The following is a 20,633-nucleotide window of genomic DNA, read 5'->3' on the forward strand; positions in this document are numbered from 1 at the left end:
GCTATGGCGTGAGCTTCAAAGCTGAGGTGGGGAGCAGGCTTGGAAAGAAGGGGTGAAGAATCATCTAGAAGAGGCAGCAAGACACAAGCAGGACACCTGTATGAGGGAGAGGAAGCAGCAAGCCCTTGAGAGGGCTGTGGGGAAGCAGCGTCCCCAGAGGAGAGCCTGGTTTCCGTAAGAGCAAGAAGGTGAAAGGAACACTGGGGCTTTTAGTGATGGCGGGCTCTTGAGTCCCAGCCTTGTATAACTGCCTGCTCCTCCTGCTTCTGCTCTTGCTCCCTCACCCCTGCCCCAGTACTCTCCAAGACGAGTTGTCCTTTTAAAATCTAAGCCAGATCACGTCATTCCCCAGCTTAGTAACCTCCACTGGCTTCCATCTTAAAATTCAGTCTGACTCCCTTACTTCAAGGGCCTGCATACAGTGCTTTCCAAAATCTGGCCCTTCAGTACTTCTTGGACCTCTCATGCCACCCTTTCCGTGGTTTACTCTACCCCAACCATACCAGCTTTCTTTCTGACTTAAGAATATGCCAAGCTTGTTCCTGCCTCAGGGACTTTGCACTTGCTGTTTCCTCAGTCTAGAATGTTCTTCTCCCGATCTTTCCACGCTGGCTCTTTCTTGAGGGTCAGGTCCCAGCACACACGTCTCCACCTGATTACCCAGTCTGAAGTAGCCTCACTTCACTCACAATGACATCACTCTTTTCTTTGTGGCCCCATCACTATCTGAAATGATCTTATTTCTCTGCCTCTCCCTTTATTAAAATGTAAGCTGCATAGGGACCTTGTCTTGTTCATTACTGTATCCCCAGGCTCCAGAACAGTGCCTGGCACATAGTAGGTGCGCAGGAAATATATGTTAAATGATTGGAGTAGATTGATTGATTGGGAAATTCTACCAATGGCAGGTTGAGGCTTGTGAGTTAAGTATTATAAAACATTCTGGATTTGCAGACTGATGGCCCTTCCCAGCCATGTCACATCACTTGGTTTCAGAGTGGCTTGGTTCTGGCCTAAGATGAAATAAAACCAAGCCTCTGGTCTGTGACTCATGTTAAGCTCCCAGTACCATTCAAAATTAGGAATTCTAAAGGGGGATGTTTTCTTATAACTGTAGAGCATCCCACTGTGTTTATTTTAAATGTCACAGATTTATTTAGAAAAATAATTTATTTTCTCTGTTGAGAAGGTTGAGCTTTCTTGCATACGTGTCTAGAAAGTGGATTTGTTGGGGTGCGGGGCAAGAAAACCATCTTAACTTCCTGTTGATTGGGTGTTAAGAATAGGCATCCAATATAAGCAGATGAAAAGCGATTAGATAAACAATGAGCTCTAAAAAGTCTAGTATTTTATTGTTGGAACCTCAAATCCAACCTGTGCTGAATTTGTCTGTGTGGGTGGAAAGTGAATTTTTGCAGGCTGAATATCTTGGGTTTGGAAGCAGCTTCTCAGTTTCTCCCATATTGCAAAGCATAGCACATGTGTTCAGTTATGGATTTCCACAAAACTGGCAATCCTGAACCAATGAACGGGTGAGGTTCCAAAAGTTCATTTGCAAGTTTGTTTGGCACGCTGAATGCATTTTCCCATAGAAACAATGTCATAAATTAAGGACCGATTCCCAAGTCAGCCCACAAAAATTGATTTATTTAATTTCAACAAATATTTATTGAATATCTACCAAGAACCCAATGTAGGAAGTGAGATAACTAGATGATGTTGAGAGAAATCAGATGTCATTCTTGGCCTTAAGGAATTGACATCCTAGCAAGGGAGGCAGACATGTCAATGGCCAACGTTCATTCATTTGGTCATACATCCAATCAATGAATATTTATTGAGTGCCTACGATGTACTAAGCCCTATGCTAGGTGCTCAGGAGACAGTTCTTTCTTGCCTACAAGGAGCTTGCAATCTACTGAGGGATGTAGACAAGTGTATCAGTCAGGTTTCTGCTCCCATAATACTGCGTTGACAAGCAAATTCTTAGTGGCTTACAAGAACAAACATTTGTTTTTCTTCTCCATGGGTCAGCTCCAGCAGGAGGCCTGGGGGTGGGGGTTGCTCTTCATCAAGCTGCAGGTAGAGAGTGTGATTCAGGTCTGCTTCACGTCCATCTCGTCCTGCACATGCTCTTCTCAAGGCAGACAGCAGAAACACAAGAGCCCAAGCTAAACTATGCAACACATCCCAACCCGCTGCTCATGTCACGTTTGCTGATATTCCATTGGCAAGTAAGGCACAGAGCTGAGCCCAACTCCAGTGAGATAGAGAGATATCCTCCACCTGCTCTAGGAGAACACGCTGCAGAGGGACGTGGCAAAGGGTACTGATGTGTTATTCTAGTATAGGAGAGATGGAAGAATTGGGAACAATAATCCAGTCTACCTTAAAAGGTTAAGGAGGTACCAATCTACCAATAGGTAAATAGAGTGTGATAAGGGTTAGTCAGCACAGAGGAAGTGGAGGATTCCATGGGGGCACATAAGAAACATCTAACCCAAACTTAAAAGGTCAGGGAGGGCTTCCTGGAGGAAGGGATGTCTAAGCTGAGCCTGAAGTGTGAGCAGATATCAGCCAAGTACAAAGAAGGCAGGGGAAGCTGGCTGAGGGAACGGGCTGTGCCAAGACCAGGAGCTGTAGGAGCGCCCGGCCCAATCCTCAGTATGATTGGATGTCCAGTCTAACAGAGGAACACTGGGAAATGCAGGCAGCCTGGTAGGCAGGGGCAGATGAGCATGGGTTATAATCCACGTTAAAGAATTTGGATTTTGTTGGAAGGACTTTGGGGAGCTTCAGTTAGAGAGAGACGGGATCAGAGATGTGTTTTAGAAGAAGCGTTCTGGTGCAGGATAGACTAGAGGGGCCTCTTCTGGAAGCCGCGGATCACTTAGAAGGTGGTTGTAATCCAGCAGGAGACTGGGGGCTGAAGTAGAGAGATGATAGTGGTGATGGAAAGAAGTGGGTGGATTTAAGAGCTATGTGGAAGAGAGAATTGACAGGACTTCGTGATTAATTGGGTTCCCCCTTGAGTCTGACACACTAAAAATAGGGCCATAAAATGAGAAGTAAAATATCAAGGTGGCCTCTGTTTTTCTGGAAGATGTATTCTTTCTCCCTTGATCTAAGTCCTCACGAAGAAAATAAAGAAATGATACCCAAACATGCACTGGATTCCTACTGTGTCCCAGCCCCTAGACACAGCACTAGGTTGGAGCCCGAAGGATAGACACCTAAGTCAGATAGGGAAGGACTTGCGAGAGATGCCAGAGCTGAGTCTCAGGGTGCTGGGGGGTGAGTTATTGCCCCAGTGATACACGGACTTTGGTGTTGAGATTGTAGGGCAAGGAGTGCGGGTATCTGGCCTTGGTGACCAGAGGACAGAGGTGTCATTTACTGGGCAGGGATGGAGGGGAGTAGGCTGTTGGGATGCACAGCAATGCAGGGGGTGACTTCCACACCGGCAGCTGGAGTGGTCCAGCAGAGTGGGAGGAGTGCAGGTCCTGGAGTCAGCCTGCTGGGGGTCACATCCGGGCTTCTGTGGGCCCTGCAAGTTTCTTACCTTCTCTGTGCCAAATCCCCTCTTCTATAAAGCAGGGTTGGTAATAGTACCTACCTTAGTGGGTTGCTGAGAGAATTAAATCAGATCATGCACATGAAGTCCCAGGCACAGTGCCTGTTCATAGTGAGCACTCAAGTAATGTTAGCTTTTACGATGGTGGAAGCCCAGAGGAAGGAGCCGTTAGTTGTAACTGAGGTTGGGCAAGGCTTCAGAGGGGAGGTGGCATTAAAATTAGGCCTTGATGCCTGAGTAGATGTTCACCAGGGGACGGATGGGGTGGGAGGCACTTCAGGCAGAAGAACCAGCACAAGGAGAGGTCTTTTGAGGGAGCAGCAGATTGAGTTCTATCGGTCTAGAAGGAAAGAAGAGCATGGGGCGCTGGCTGGGACCAGGATGGGAAGGGCTCTGAGTTTGGACTTTATTCATTGGTGCTGGGAACTTATTAAAGGGTTTTCAGCAGAGGGCTGACATGATCATATTTGTGTTTGAAAAGATTATCCTGATGGCAGTTGAGATGATGAACTGCATTAACCCAAGCATGAGCTGGACCACACCTCCCACCCTACCCCTTCCCCTTCCAGGGTCCCTGTCTTTTGGTATATTTTGTAAAGAGTGAGTTTATCTCACATCTCTTCCCGAGTCATCTACTTGGCAGCCATTTCTCCACCTCCACACCTCCACCTCTCCCAACACAACCCGGGGCTCTGCTTGTTTTGGTCCCAGTCACGTAATGGAACCAGGGCCGGGTCCTCTTCAGAAAATGGGCCATGCAGGAAAGGCCACACTGGTCTTGATCGCCCCACCCTGTCGTGCCCCAGTCTGTACACGGGGTGTACAGACTGGGGACAAAGCCCCCAGGCGTGCTCATTATAAGCTATCTACAGATCAAGTTGTCCTGGCTGATTTGTATAAATTTAACATTTGCCCATATTCTTCTACACGTTTCTTCACGGTGACAGGTGGAGGACCTTCAAACAGCCCCCAGTAGCGGTTTTAGGTCTTCGGCTGCTGGTAGGCTATCCTACACATGAGACTGGGAATGAAGCCTTTTCTCCACTTGGCCTGACAACAGGGCTGTGTGTCCAGTCCTCCTATCAGACTTTCTGGAAGGATTGGGGGTAACAGAAGAGGATTTCAAACAAGGAAGAGAAAAACTGAAATTCAAATGCTAAATATATTTGTCCCCAGTTGTTGGAGTAGCAAACAAAAGGCGTTAAAGGATTCGCTTATGGACGCATCCAGTTCCTTGCATTACTCTCCTGTCTTGAGGTCCGCCTTCCTCTTCTCCTCGAGAGACATTGCTTCCCCCGAGCCTGCTCAGGGCCAGTCGTTAACCCTAAGGGCTCTGGGCTGTTACTGCCCTAAAGCTTGATGGAGATAACCCCGGGTGCATGGCAACACTAGCCACTTTCTGCTGAAGCCTCAGTGACTCTGGTCTGGTCTGCCGTCATGAGAGGAGGGCAACCTGCAACACAGAAGGCCGCTGAGGGCTTTTCAGTAGAGGCGTCCATCGGGGTGTCCCACTTACCCTCCAAAACGCAGCTTCAGTGCCCCTTCCACAGGAGACCTGCCTTGAGGCCAGGCCCGGGCGGGTGACAGCGTCTGCACTGATGGGGAGGAACGTGCTTATGTGACACCAGACGCTGTGCCCTGCGCAGTCCATGCCGTGTTCCATTCAGTCCTTGGTACCCTGTGAAGTAAGTACTGGGACAGTACCCCCTTAGAGATGAGAAAACAGCCTTAGGTTGTGTGTTTGTTTTCTACTGCTGCTGTAAAAAAGTTACTACAACCCTGATGGCCTAAAACAAGATAAATGTATTATCTTACAGTTGTGGAGGTCAGAAATCTGCAGTGGAGGGGCCGGCCCAGTGGTGTAGTCGTTAAGTTGGTGCGCTCTACTTTGGTGGCCCAGAGTTCGCTGGTTTGGATCCTGGGTGCAGACCTACACACTGCTCATCAGGCCATGCTATGGTGCCATCCTACATGGAACTAGAAGGACTTAAAACGAGGATATACAACCATGAACTGGGGCTTTGGGGAGGGAAATAAAAGAGGAAGATTGGCAACAGATGTTAGCTCAGGGCCAATCTTCCTCGCCAAATAAAGCATAACTTATTAAAAAAAAAAGTCTGCAGTGGGTTTCACTGGACTAAAATCAAAGTATTCGAAGGGCTATGTTCCTTCTGGAGGCTGTAGGGAGAATGTGTTTCCTTGACTTTTCTAGTTTTTTGGAGGCAGCCTGCATTCCTTGGCTCGTGGTCCCTTCTTGCATCTTCAAAGCCAGCAGTGCAGCATCTTCAAGTCTCTCTGGCTCTGGACTCTGTTTCTGTCGTCACGTCTCCTTCTCTGACTCCGACCCTCCTGCCTCCTCTTACAGGGACTCTTGTGATTACTTTGGGCCCACACAGATAATCCAGGCTAATCTCCCCATCTTGAGATCCGTAATCACATCTGCAAAGTCCCTTTTGCCATGTCAGGTAACATGCCATCACAGGTCCCAAAGATTAAGACATGGATACCTTTAAGGGCCATTATTCTGCCCGCCACCAGTTACCCAAGTAGTGGAACAAGGATTCAAATCTAGGCTTGGCTCTAACTCCCAAGCCAGTTCCTTTACCTACCACTGTGGCGAAAGGGAAGAGAAACAAGAGAGAGACATTATCCCTCATGGCAGTGAGAGGAGAGGAGAGAGCCTGGTCCAAATGGACCCTTCCCAGATGACTGATTTTGCATAAGACAGACAGTGGGACTCAGAGCCAACCTGAGCTGTGGAAACCCTTCCACCTTGAACATTTAAGCATCCATTTACGAGGTATTCATCAAGCACCTAGCGTGAGTCACGCACTGTTCTAAGCACTAGGATTCTCTAGCAGTGAACAACACAGCCCCAAATCTCTGTTGTCATGGAAGTCCTTCTATCTAGTGAGCCGTATGAGTTTCCTGGGGCTGCTGTAGCAAAGGGCCACCAACCAGTGGCTTAAAATAACACAGATCTATTCTCTCCCAGTTCTGGAGGCTAGAAATCCAAAATTAAGGTGTCGGCAGGTCTGTCCTCCCTCTGAAGGCTCTAGGGAAAAATCCTTCCTCTCCTGTTCCAGCTTCTCGTGACTCCTGGTGTTTCTTGGCTTGTGGCAGCTTAACTCCCATCTCCGCCCCCGTCTCTTCATAGACATTTTCTCTTTATGTCCAAATCTCCCTCTCCTTTCTCTTATCAAGACACCAGTCATTCAGTCATTGGACACCTTATATCCTGGATGGTTTCGTCCTGAGATCCTTAACTAATTATATCTGCAAAGACCCTATTTCCAAATAAGGTCCCATTCTGAGGTTCTGGGGGACATGAATTTTGAGGGAACATTTCAACCCATACCTGAGGGAAGATGGACAGTGTGAAATAAGGAAATAGAGAGCAAGCCAGATGGTGATCAATGTAATGAAGGAAAATAAAGCAGAGGAGAGGGGTAGTGAGTGCTGGCTGGAGAGGGGAGGTTGCAGTTTCAACCAGAGAGGTCCTGGAAGGCCTCACTGAGAAGAAGACATCTGAGCCAAGACTGAAAGAGTGCATTCAGCTTTGAGGACGTCCCCCTTCATAGGTTATGGCCACATCTCGCTGAGTGGCCAGGAAGATGGTTCAAGACAGAAGAGTGTTCTAATTCTGCATTCGTCCCTCCATTCCTTCCAATCCGGATACGTCCTTGTGCTTGAAGTCTGAGCAGTGACACTCCTTTATGGTCCAGTGCAGCTCTAATGACAGTGATGATGATAATAATGGGATTTGGGGGTGGCCCCTCCTTCTTGTGTGAGGACCCCATTGTGCCGACTAATTGTGTAGAAGCAAGTAGGACAACTGTCTGTGGGGTGGAAGCAGTGGGGAGCAAAGAGGAATATGTTCTTCAGGCCTCTGGGCATGACGGAATTACCCTAGCAGAGGCCAACCTGTGCATCTGGGTTACTGAGGATGCTGAAGAGGAGTTGAGGGCCTTCTGACACTGGAGAGAGGTCCCGGGTGAACCTGAGTCCCTGGGTTCTTCATCATCTTTATCAACTGTTAGGAGCTGTGAATAAATACTAGTTATTTCAAAGCAGACGGTCGAGAGGAGATAAAACTGTGAAGAGGCACAGCTCTGGACGCCCCGGCCGCTGACGGTGGTCGGCACAGGAGAATGGTGGCCTTACTCGGAAGCCAGGGTTGCTTGGTAGAGCCGGCAACTGAGGTCCTCAGACCTCAGCATCCAAAATACTTATCCGCGCCATCTCTTTAACTGATGCTCTCTGAACTCGAACAAGTACCATTAGGAACTCCCCTTTTAGTAAATACGTTTTATTGGAATAGATCGTTTTTTGAAATGACCTTATCTCAGGCAGCAGCCACTTTCTGATGTATTGATTGGCTTTTAAAACTCCTCAAATGTTTCCACTTGTCTCTGTGACCTAGTATTTGTCCTGTTCCCAGCAACTCCACCACATTCAAACACAGTGTTCACATCCTCATTGGACGCCTTCCTGCCAGTCTTCCGTGGTTTGGCTTCTGAAACGTTCCGTAATCTTTGGGTGCGTGTATTCTGCTGTATTGAGATTGGACCATTTCTCATATGCCAAGCATGGAATTCAGTATTGCTCTCAGGAGGATGGGGTTGTTATCATCGCCCCCTATTTACTGGGGGGGGAAACTGAGGCCCAGAGAGGCTAAGGAATGTGCCCCCCGTGATGCAGAGAATGTGTGGGAGAGCAGCTTTGAACCAGATCTTTCTGACTCAAGAGATATCATTTTCCTACTTTTCTTTCCATGCTACCCGTTTAAGAAAATGTCTCCCTTTAAATTCTTCAGTTCGTGGTTTGCATTTGGAAATAAAAACGCCAACTTTTAGTACACTCATAACCCACAAAAGAACCACATGGGGGGAAGGCCACAAATCCCTTTTGTGTAAGTGTTTCAGTCTGCAGATGTGTTTTGTGTGTGCTAAATAGCTCAAAGTTTCAAGACAAAGGCTGGTTTTCCCCCACGCCAGTTAACAGGCCAACCCAGTGACAAAAATCAATGAAACAACTGATGCTGGTATCATGGAGACGTAGTCAAGAATTTAGTCACTTGAAAGTTTAGTTCTTAATCCAATTCAGCCAATGCTTGTTGAATACCAGCTGTGGGCCAGGCTCTGTACTAGGCCCTGGGTGAGACAAAGATGAATGAGGCTCCGTGGAGAAGTTTATAGGTTAGTGTGACACAGACACCAAACAAATAATTTCAGTACACCGTGACAAGTGCTCTCCTTGTTGATGCCCAAGGCATGGGGGGACCCCGAAGAACACTCTAGTCTTGGGAAGAAGGAGGGCTGTGATTAAAAGTCTGCCAGGAAGCCTGGAGCTGTGTCTGCCTCCTTACATAGAAAAAGTGTGCTGGCTGTTGACCGGGTGTGTAAGCCCTGCAAATGGGCAGTCTGGGTCACCTTATGGCTCAAATCCCGGTCTCGTCACTACCATTTTGTGTTTGTTGGCTAATGTCATCCAAATTTTCGCCTAAATTCTGTTTGACTTGCCCATGTAATAAATATAATAACAACTACTACTATTTACTGACACATTAGGTAAGCCTTGGTTAAATAGATACATGTATTTGTAACAACTCTGTGATGTACATTTTGTAGCTGTATGTTTTTGTAACAACTCCATGAGGTAGAAACTATTATTATCTGCATTTCTGCAGGTGGACAGCCTGAGACACAGAGAGGGCACGTGACTTGCCCAAGGTCACCAGCTTGTAATTGGCAGACCCCCTCTCCCCTTCCTTCTCTAAATTCTAGCCAGTCTGGTCTTTAATCAGTTCCTTATAGAGACCAAGCCTTAAGTGACCTCAGGGGCTTGGCTCATGCTGTTCCTTCTGACCGGAATGTTCATCCCACTAGTCTTGATGTGGCCAGATCATTTTCATCCTTGAACTCCAAGCTAAAATGTCATCTTTCTTTCTTTCTTTTTTTTTTAGAGATTGGCACCTGAGTTAACATCTGTTGCCAATCTTCTTCTTTCTCCCCAAGGCCCCCGAGTACGTAGTTGTATATTCCAGCTGTAGGTCCCTCTGGTTGTGCTATGTGGGACGCCACCTCAGCATGGCTTGATGAGTGGTGCCAGGTCCACACCCAGGATCCAAACCGGCGAAACCCTGGGCCATGGAAACAGAGCACGCAAACTTAACCACTTGGCCATGGGGCTGGCCCTAGAAGTGCCATCTTTCTTGATCAACCTATCTAAAGTAGTTCTTCCCTGCTACATTTTTAGTTTCTGCAGAAGACTTACCTCAATTTGAAATTATGTTAAGTTATTGTGTATTTGTTTGGTTTCTGTCTGTGTGCCTCACTGGAACGTAAGCTTGTTAAGAGGGGGACCTTAACTGGCTTATATGTTGATGATGTGGCCCCAGTGCCTGGTATGGTGTTTGCTGTCTGGTGGGCACTCAGTAAATATTTGTAGAATGAATGCCAGGCATGGTACTCGGCCCTGGGGTGCCAAGGAGAATAAGGCAGGTCTTTCCCTGGGGACACTTACAGTCTCGATGGAGAGACAGGCAGTCAGCAGTAATGCAATGTGCTGTATACACCAGGAGCATGTGTAAAGGGCCACAGGGACACAGAGGAGGGAGCAACTGCTTTGCTTGGGAGCTGGACAGACATCATGTAGGAGGTGACACTGAACTAGCCTTGAACAGGAACACAACGTCACCAAGTGTTGCAGGCCCTAGGACCTTCTGGCCAGTGGGAATAGCACACGCTGGGAAGAGCCAGGCATGTTTGCATGTGTGTGTTTATCAAATAGTTGCTCTCTGCCACGTGCTGTGTGCTAGACATTAGGGATCCGTGTTTTTAGGAGCTTGTAGGCTAGATGTAGAGACAGACTCGCCAACCCACAATTACCTGGGGATGAGTTTGGAGAGCAAAGCAGAAGCTACATCATAGTATCAGATGAAGAGATGAGCGTGGAAACGTGTTCTGGGCTCCAGGTCATGCTGAAAGGCACATGGGGTAGACGAGTTGGTGTCGGCAAGGGCGGGCCACGGAAGATTGTGAAGGGGGAGTGACAGGTCAGCTCTGCACTTGAGGAGACCACGGATGTTGATGTGGTTGACTGGGGCCACTGAGCTGGGAAGGAGGGAGACCAGTCGGGAGGCTGCTGCAGGGGCCCAGGGGAGAGGTGATGGGCGGGGGTGGAGTGCAGAAGATAGCTTAGAGCGATGAATGAATAGGTCGTGATCACTTGAGTATGAGAGCTGACAAAAGAAAACAAAAAAGGCCCCAAATTTTCTAAGTTGATCCGCCATCTGGATTACTGCTTGTTAACCAAGATCAGGCAATGTTTCCCAAGGTGTGTCGCTAGAATCTCTAAGCCCTCTACAAAAAAGTTAGAAGGTGGTGCATCCTTCATTCCTCTCTTGGAAAGTTACAGAACCCATCAGCATATTCAAGGCTCTGAGACGTCCTGCAGCAAAGAAACTTGTTCCATTTTATTTAGTGTTTCCCAAACTTCTTAGCCATGGAACCCTATTTTAACCCTAATAGCCAGAACAATCCAAAGAACACACTTTGAGAAATGCTGAGAAATGGAATAAGACCTGTATTTTCCTATATGCCACAGGCTCTGGGAGGATCTATTTACTTTTATCTTGGCATTTATGATGTTGCTATCCTGGAGGCCTTTAAAAATGTTGAGGAACTTGGCACAGTAGGAGGGGTATGGACACCAGTGCCAGAGGGCTAAGAGTCACACCATGCTATCTAACCCTCTGCTCCTAGGCCTCCCCAACTCCGAAATGGAGCTGATAACAATCACACCTGTTTCCTGAAGTTGTGAGAATCAATGAGTTAATTCCCAGAAAGCCCTGGGCACAGTATCTGGCTCGTGGGAAGAGTGCAGGTAGTGTTAGCTCTTGAGAGAGGCAACACAGGGTGGGAGATGAGACCGTGGACTTGGAAGCTCCGCTGCCTGGTTTTGTATCTCAGCCCCTCCATTTACTAACTCTGTGAGCCTGGGAAGGCAATATGGAGCCCCTGTGCCTCAGTTTCCCCCATCTGTAAAGCAGGGACAATTATCGTACCCACTTCGTAGATTTGTTGTGAGGAATAAATGAATCAAATCATGTGAAAGACGGTTGCCTGGCATGTCAGATGTTTTCACTTTTAAAAAAATCTTCTAAATTGTCTCTTGTTATGAGCATAATTTTATCGTGTAGGTTGACTTGCAGCTCCAGTGATGAAGATTCAGTTTTTGAGCTTTCCCAGAAAGTTATTTTGGTCTTGTATTTTGGCATTCTCCTTTCCTGACTCTGGAGGCCTTGAATTCAGACTTCAGTTTGTCACAGTGACTTCCTATTATTCTCTGCTACTCAGTCGAGTTTGGTTTCTTCATCTTGTGGACTGAAATGTTAATGAAAGTCTCTACATTCTGGGGACCACCTGGCCCCTCCGCTGGGCTCTGTGCCTTTCCTACAAATGCAGACATCTGATTCGAATCACTTAGCAGAAGACCTTGGGGTGTTCTTGTCGAAAAACCTTCCCCAGCGTGGACAGTCTCCTGTTCCCGGAGAGAGAGGCTGCGTTGTTTCCTTGTTCAAAGTTTTCTGATATTGTATCAGTATAGAATCTTTGGAACAGATCCCCCTAACTCCCACATGCAAGCCAATTACCTGATACTTAGTTATCAGTTTCCTTCGGGACTGTCTGCTCTTGGTGAACAATTAGATTAGAGGATGCTGATGAAATTCGAGTGGCAGGAAGTAGAAGTTACATTTCTGAGTTTAGAGTTTCTATTTCAAGGTTGAGTAAGCGGTAAATTTTTACTGAGAAATTCCAGCCTAATAGAGTCAGATTCTCAAGGTCCCCCAGCCCAGGCCATGGGCATTTCACCCGCCTGGAAACTTCAGCTCCTTTTCAGAGGTGGGTCTCCCTGTTCTTTATGTTGGCATGAAAACAATTAATAATTTAAGCCATATCCATTTAAAAAAATAGAAATACTGTATAAATACAATACTGTAATAATAAATTTAAAAGTCGATCTAGCTGGGCACTGTTCCCAGATTCCCAGCTGAGCAGAAACACAAATAAGTAAAGAAGAAAAACTGCTATATAATGCAAATGGCTGCAATCTCATTGTTTTCTGCTATTCTTTTATTGCAGATATATGGTATTGAAGTTACATTATGGATAAATAGGTTTTGGGCCCAACCTGAAAACCTAATCCCTGTTTATAATATTATTTCTCTGGGGAGAAAAATGTATTCCATATTACAAACACATGGTTGGCAAGCAGATTTTCGGAGCACAATAGCTTTGTGAGTTGGGGGCCTCCTGGAATTTTAACCTCTAGTTGGATGTTTTGTATTCGGGGCTAGTGATAGATGAAAATGAGAGGTCTCTCAGAATCCCCACCCCTCCAAATCCTTGCGACCCTCTTCATCCCAGAGACTCTGCCTCATCTTCTCTCTGCTCTGTTCTTGGGGTCCTCATCTCTGTCGCCTCTTCCTGGGCCAGCCCCGCCCTCCAACCGCTGTTGAGGCCTCAGGAAGCCAGGAGGAACTCTGAATGTCTCTCTCCTTGTGCCCCTTATGAAATGGTAGTTAGGGCTCATAGGAGGCCATGCAGCCAAGTGGCCAAGTGTGTGGCCCTGAAGTTAGACTTCTGCCACTGGCAGCTGTGTGACCTTGATATGTTACTGCCCTTCTCTGAGCCTCTGTTTCAACCCTGTGGAAGCAGGTTGTTGTGAGGACTGATCGGGGGGGGGACTAATTGTAAACACTCAGACCAGTGCCTGGCAGGGGACAGTGTTCCCTCCACGCAGGTATGTGATTGGGTAAGTTATTCAGGTATATCAGGGTTTAGACAGATTTCTACAAACTCAGGAAGCAAACCTACTGTATGAAAATAGTTTCTGAATTTCAAACAGCAAACTCAGAAACACGTGTCAGGAACCTCTCTGTTCGTGAGCTGGGGCCTGGGTAGGTTTTGAACATACTTTTTTGTGAGTTGGGGCAGGGGAGGTCCACATGCTTAGACAGGTGAGTGGCGACATCAAACTCTGTTCTGATTTTGAATAGATTAAGCTCTCCAGCACAGTTTATGCACAAGCCTTCGTGAGTAGTGTGATTCGCTGAGTTGTTTCCACATACAATTTTTTCACCCAAGGAAAGTTGGGTTTTTTAAAATTAACTTTTCGGGGTTTGGCGTTTTTTTCTTCAGACAGTCCTTTCTTTGTGTTTGAGCTGGTTCCATTTCCTAATTTGCGAATTGTCTAGTGTCTGCACTATCACGTAGCAGATCTAGCTGGAAATGAGGATGAGAAAAGTAAAATGCTGATCAAAAGTCTTAGGATTTTGGGGAAGACCCTCAGGAGAGGAGGCAGCAAAAGCCGTAGAGTAAGGTAAGAAAAGCACATATTTCTTTGCCATTTTCTCCAGAATGCCCTCATTCTGATTCAAATCCAACTTTCCTGCTATCTGTGGCCTGAAGAAATTGAAATGAAGCCGGTTAAGAAGTCGGTCTGTCTGAGAGTGCCTCACTGAGGATCAACCCCACCAAGAGTGTGTCCAACAATGAGATCCTAATTTTATCTGGGCAAAGGCCGAAGTGTCTATGCGCTTGACCGTTGCTTTTGTGATACATGGGAATGAGAGGGATAGCTTTCAAAGGCATCATTTCAAAGGAACTGGTTTTGTTTACTAAAATGAGCAGCTAGAAGATCTGCCCCCCGCCTTTAAGAAATTTGAATGTGTGGGTAATGTGCTGTCTTGAAGATTTTATGATCTGCAGTATTGGAGAAGTGAATAAGATACTGTTGTCGATTGACCAATTGGTTATATAAGCTTGGAGTCACGGTTTTTCTTTTTTACCGGTGAGGAGCAAGAAAGAGGAGTTTCGAAATTTCAGAAGTGTTTTATAGACAAGGAATTATGTTTACTTGCTTAACATGGTTAGATTTTGTTTTCTACCTTATACAAAATAGGAAATGACAAGTTAATTATAGATTTTCTTTTTTTTTTTTTTTTCTAAAAGATAAACTGAAAACCTCAACTCCTAATTTGTTCCCTCTCTGGCCCCAGATTTAAACTTTTAGCTTATGTTAAAAATAGTCTCTTTACCATTAGTAGGAGTTAGACATAAATCATAAGGAAATTCTAGAAAGAAAAATCACCAACAGAAAGGACCTATAGAGATTTCATATTTCATCCATTCGTTCAAAAATATTTATTGAAACCCTAGTATTTGCATATCATGCTCCAGACACTGAGGGATTTGCTGAAGAAATGTTAAAAACATTCTCCCTCCCTTTGAGGAGTGTAGCGCTTGGGGAGAAATGACGTAGACGTATGAAATAGTTAAGTTGTAATTCAAGGCAGCGTATGATTAAATACCAAAATGTGCGGTTCCGACAAGAAATCCTATAGGAGTTCAGAAAAGGGAGTGATAACTCAGTGGCACTACTGTTTTCTGCCTACAAATTGGCAAATTGTAGCACTATTTGTATGAAATATTTTACACTTGTTTTTTTGGCAGCCTCAGGCCTTGACTCCCAGGCAGCATTAAGAGTCTACAAAAATGTTTGTACTCCAATCTCTCTAGAGCTGGCTTTTTTTTTTTTTCTTATAGGCAGAGGAAGTGCTTCATATAAACCAGAGGGCCCATGAGAGGCAGGTCGTTTTTGACAGTCATAATCTCTTTCATGTACAAAATACGGAATCAGCCTCGTCATTCTCTGCTTTTCAATTCAGTAGCATTGTCCCTCTGTTGCAAGCCCTCCCTGACTTTGAGAGGCAGTTTAATTTGAACTTAATGTCCGTGACGGACGAGCTAGCCATCAGGGGTCAGATAAATTTATGGCTTTGGAGAAATGCTGATGAAAATCCCCATGGTCATGATGTTGGAGAAGGAACTGACACAAACGTAGGGGAGTTTGGACACAGATGTGCTCTCTGTGAGCAGGGTTCCCCAAAATGTCAGCATATGATGACATGCTGAAAGTACTGTGCCTGGGATGATGTTTTATGAAACTCACTGGCTTCCTGTTTTATTTTTGTCGTATTCAAATTAGCACAGAGCTCAAAGACAAAGCCATGGGGCCTAAAGTCTTAAGAATCAGAAAAAGAGAGAGCAAAGAGGGAGAAGAAGAAATAAAACACAGTGAAGTCAAATACGCTATTTGAGCCCCTACCTCATTCCACTCAGAGACGCTCCGGGACTCCCCAGCTGAATGTGGTTATCGTTTGGTTGCTTTTCCATCTTGTGATTCATGAATTTTCAGTTTCTTTTAAAACTCAGCTGTCCCTGCTTCTCCCCACCCCTTCGTTTTAACCTTAGGCCTTGAGGCAGAGATAACAGAGATGTTTTGTTCTTTCCTTAATATTGTTCAATGGAACGTCTGTGGAGTCCAACAACATTTGAAAATAACATGGCACTCAGTGTTCATTCTTCTTGTCAGGTTGGCGGCCCTTCTGGTGAGGCAAGAGTTCCCAAGTTAGCGTGACCCAGAGTGACCGAGACATCAAGCAAACCAGTGATCTCACCACTCAGCTTCTGATCATGTTTATCAAAGTAGTTGGCCCTGGTCACAGCTTAAGATTTATTTGGGGCATCCTCTGAGCTGACTGGCTTGGGAAAGTGGCCCTGGAAAGTGTTTCACCCATATCTTTTGATATAATTTGGTGTCTGTCTAAATAAATGTTATATAGCAGATGGTTATGAAATGTTTTATCAAATTCTTGGGAAGACTCTGCCCTTGACATATTTTTATTTAGTTATCATGCTGCAAAGGACAAAATAGTAGCTTTATTTTAATTTTTTTTAGGAAGATTGGCCCTGAGCTAACATCTGTTGCCAATCTTCCTCATTTTTTCTTTTTCTCCCCAAAGCCCCGGTACCTAATTATATATTCTAGTTGTGAATCCTTCTGGTTCTTCTATGTGGGATGCCTCCACAGCATGGCTTGATGAGCAACGTGCAGGTCCAAACCTAGGATCCGAACTGGTGAACCCGGGGTTGCCAAAGCAGGGCACGTGAACTTAACTGCTATGCCACCAGGCCAGCCCTGCTTTGTTTACTTTTTAACAACAAAAAAGCTACACAATAGGTTGATATGCTGGGAATGAATCACAAACCAAAAATTTATACAAGCTGTCAACCTTTCCTTGGGCTCTTTGCTCAATTTTTCTAGAAGGGAGTTCTTTAATTCTAGAATCCAAAAGAGGAAGTGCTTTGGATGTATTGGGCAATGTCATCTTGAGAGATGGCTAAGTTCAGCGTGTTGCCTACGTTTGTTCTCTGCTCCTAGACACGGTGGAGAAAACACTCTGCCATTTTCCTGTTGCTTTTCATGGTTTTAGGATCATGTTCCTATTCTTGCAAAAAATCAATAATCCGCTATACAAAACCCGGCATTTCGTACTGAAGCCAAGTATGAGAAAGTTTTAACTAATGCATGTGTGGGGTTACTGTTTTGTTGCCTTTTTTTTTTTTTTAAATAGATGTACTTTTAAAGAAGATTGTGTAGATTTACAGAACTCAGAAAACTGGCTGGATATTTCATCTGGAGCTAAAGAGTGCCCTCAAATTCACATGTTTCGAGGAAGTAAAAATAAGGTAAGAGGAAAGATTTTAATCTGCGTCTGTTGTATTGTCTCCTTTTGTACCGTTGATGCTAACTTCCTTCTGTCCATAAAATGTTAATAATCAGATAAGCTTAGTTATGAGAGTCTGTTCATTTGGTTAACTAATGTTGATTGCCTACAGGATGGCTTACACCCTGCAGGATGCCCAGAACGTAGCAGAGAACAAGACACATCCAGGGCCTGTCCTCATGGAGTTTATTATCTTGTGGAGCTGAAGATGACCCTCAATAGTTGAATTTAAAGAAAAGATGGACTTTTAATATAGTAGAAAAACATAGCGATAAAAAATAGAGAAAAAAGTTGTTCAGACGTATGGTCAACAAGATTCCTGAAATATGGCTTAAGTGTAGAATTTGTTTTTCCTAATGTATTCGGGCTTCTCCTGACATCTATCTTACGAACATGGCTTCAAGCAGTATTTGAGGGAGAAAAACCAATGTGGGCAGTGACTATTGCAAGTAGGGTCCTTGGAAGGAAAGCCAGTGGGCTCTTGCTGTGGCAGTACCACCATCGGCAGCACATCAGCCCTGTCATCGGATGAGGGAAAGGAAGCAATGAGCACATTCACACATTGTCTTATTCACATACCAACCATGACCTATGGGAAAATGGAATTTTTGCCTTGCAATCTCAGTGGTACTGCAAGGAGACATTTTTTCCCTAATTATGGCTCTTGTATTATGAATAATTGTACAGAAGCCCCATCAGCAGCCAGTTGACCTGCCTGTTGAGCTTGCTATGTTTTATTTGAATGCCACATTAACAAGGAGATGGGCCACTTTCTCTTTTCCCTTATACTTTGCCATTTCAAATAGCAAGAGCCATACCACTTAAGATGATTTAACATTTAATAAAGGAGAGCCAGAGCGTTTAATGAGTGATAAATAATAATCAAGCTTTCAAGTCATAACTGATCAGAACGCATGGATTTAAAGTTATTTGGCTGCTGTCACTATTTTCTTCTGGGGCCCGGTGGGAGGGATGGGGGGGGGGGGTAAAAAAGGAACTTTCAAAGCCTTCATCCAACTTCCACCAGCCCTGAGTCAAGAGTGAGTAGATTCTGTGAAAAAGATGCTGGGCCTCTAAGCACAAGAATGGCCAGATTTTAATTTTTCTTATCAGTCTGAAAAATAGCTACTTTGGTGCTGATAGAGAATGGTAGAAAATATTGTAATCCTTGAATACACCCAGGACTCTGATGAGTGGTTAAGATTATGCAAGATTTTTTTTCTGTTATCATCTTGAAAATTTTAAGGGTAATACTTCAGCTAAACATAGTGAGGAAAAGTAACTTATTCATTGAATAAAAAGTGCTACTTACATAATTGGCTTACCCATCTTTGGGTTTACTAATATAAATTAATTACCATTTATATCTAGTCTGGAACATCACAGAAAATGTTTACTACTCAAACAACCACTAGTGCTTTCTTCCCCACCCTGAATCCCACTGTGGTTTACCCTAATAACTCTAGAGTCTTCCCACACAACTATTACCTCGCTCTCTCCAGCTTATTATCACTTTCAAGGTAAAGGCGATAAGAATTTAGTAATTTGAGTAAAGCTACTCTTTGAAACCAACTTTGGACTGATTATTTTAATAATGTTGATAAGATGTTTGACTCCATCTCTTGGTCATTTTATTTCAAAATATTTCCTATCCTTATGGTTATCTATGACTTACCCGAAAGTCTCAGATCTTTATTTATTTAAATAATACCTGATCTTGACCAACAGAGATGTCAGTCTATGGTTTTCCTCAATTCTGTCTATCAGCTTGATTCAGGGTTTTTCTAACTGATCATCGTATACCTAGTAACATTCTAGTAACTTTCTAGGTACAGAAAAAACCATATAATGTTGAGCTTCTTTTCCCAAGAAGCTCCATCTCTTTACACAGAACAATTAGAAGATAGTATATCCTCATCCTCATTAAGGAATTGGCATTAAGAAGAAACAATTAGAGCAATTCCTATTGTATTGGAAGGATTTCCATGAGATTTTGTTGCGTAGAAACAGCAAGATGCAGAAAAGTGTGTATAGCATGATCTTGTATTGATCAAAGAATGTCCCTATGTAATATGTGTGTGTATATATGATTTGAGATTGGATAAAAATATGGAAAAATTCCTACTAGCTTGTAAATATGGGCTCCCCTGAGAGAATGACTGATGTGGTGGAGAGAGAAGGCAGAGACAAGTCAAGAAGAAAAATGAAATCTTCACATACACCATAAACACAAAAAGGATATATGACAGGATCCCATTTATGCATGATGTAAAATTATGTGTTTGTATACCTATAAAGAGATTTTAATATTCAGTGAAAATGGCTTAGACTGATAAAAACAGAAGAAAAGTAAGAATAAAAGTATTTCCCAGAGGCCAGCCCCATGGCCAAGTGGTTGGGTTCACGTGCTCCACTTCAGCGGCCCAGGATTTTGCCGGTTCGGATCCTGGGCGTGGACCTAGCACCACTCATTAGGCCATGCTGAGGCAGGGTCCCACATAGCACAACCAGAAGTACCTACAACTAGAATATACAACTATGTACTGGGGGGCTTTGGGGAGAATAATAATAAAAAAAAAAGATTGGCAACAGATGTTAGCTCAGGTACCGATCTTTAAAGAAAAAAGTATTTCCCACAAACAGCGTGGTTCCTAAAGGAGAGACACTAGAAACATTCTTTTACAAATCAGAACAAAACCAAGGAATTCCACTGCCGTGGATACAATCAATATTATTTTTAAAGTTCTGTCCAGTGCACTACTACAACAAACAAGCAACAGAAATAATTATCGGAATGGACAAAAATATCATTATTTGCTAAACTTAAGTGGTTGTACATCTGCAAAATCTAAGTATATTAGCTTTTAGAACTATTCAAATTAATGAAAGTAAAATGAAGTGCTAAATGTTAATAAACATTCAAATATCGATAACCTTACTGGATGTGAGGTAGGACAAACTGTTAACGTGCGTTAACAGAAGATCTCATTTATTAAAAACACTGGAAACCCTTAGGCATAAACTTGAAGGGTGAGGTCTATAATCTGTATTTTAAAATAATTTTTACTAGGAGATACATGTTGAAGCCAGCTACCAAAAATAATAGCTTGGCCATGCAACAGCTTGTCTTAAACAATTCTTCCTAATAGTAATTAGATAGTAGGGCAGTGGTCTATTGAGGCTATGTATAATTCATAACAAGGAAAGCTTATCAATTAAACATAAGCATAAATAAAATCAAAACCACACAAGGTATTTTCTTAGAATATGAGAAAAACATCTTGAATATATCCAGACCTACATACTACGTTTCTTTGCAGGCAGATATCATAAAAATATCAATTATTCCTCAGTCTATTTTCTAGATTTCATGTAATCCCAGTGAAAATTTGAATAGGCTTTGTCTTAAAATTAATATAAAAT

General features: G+C 44.1%; 1 protein-coding gene across 3 annotated transcripts in view; it reads left to right on the forward strand.

Moving 5' to 3' along the window:
- PLXNC1 (plexin C1) overlaps window positions 1–20,633 on the forward strand; it is a 141,605-nt gene that overhangs the window by 37,728 nt on the left and 83,244 nt on the right. For all 3 annotated transcript variants that reach the window (XM_014841241.3, XM_044744568.2, XM_070507058.1), the window contains one exon: window positions 17,058–17,172. In XM_014841241.3, the coding sequence (XP_014696727.1) occupies window positions 17,058–17,172 (115 nt within the window). The remainder of the gene's footprint in view (window positions 1–17,057; window positions 17,173–20,633) is intronic.

This window comes from Equus asinus, chromosome 4, assembly GCF_041296235.1.
Source record: "Equus asinus isolate D_3611 breed Donkey chromosome 4, EquAss-T2T_v2, whole genome shotgun sequence".
Taxonomy (NCBI): Eukaryota; Metazoa; Chordata; class Mammalia; order Perissodactyla; family Equidae; genus Equus; species Equus asinus.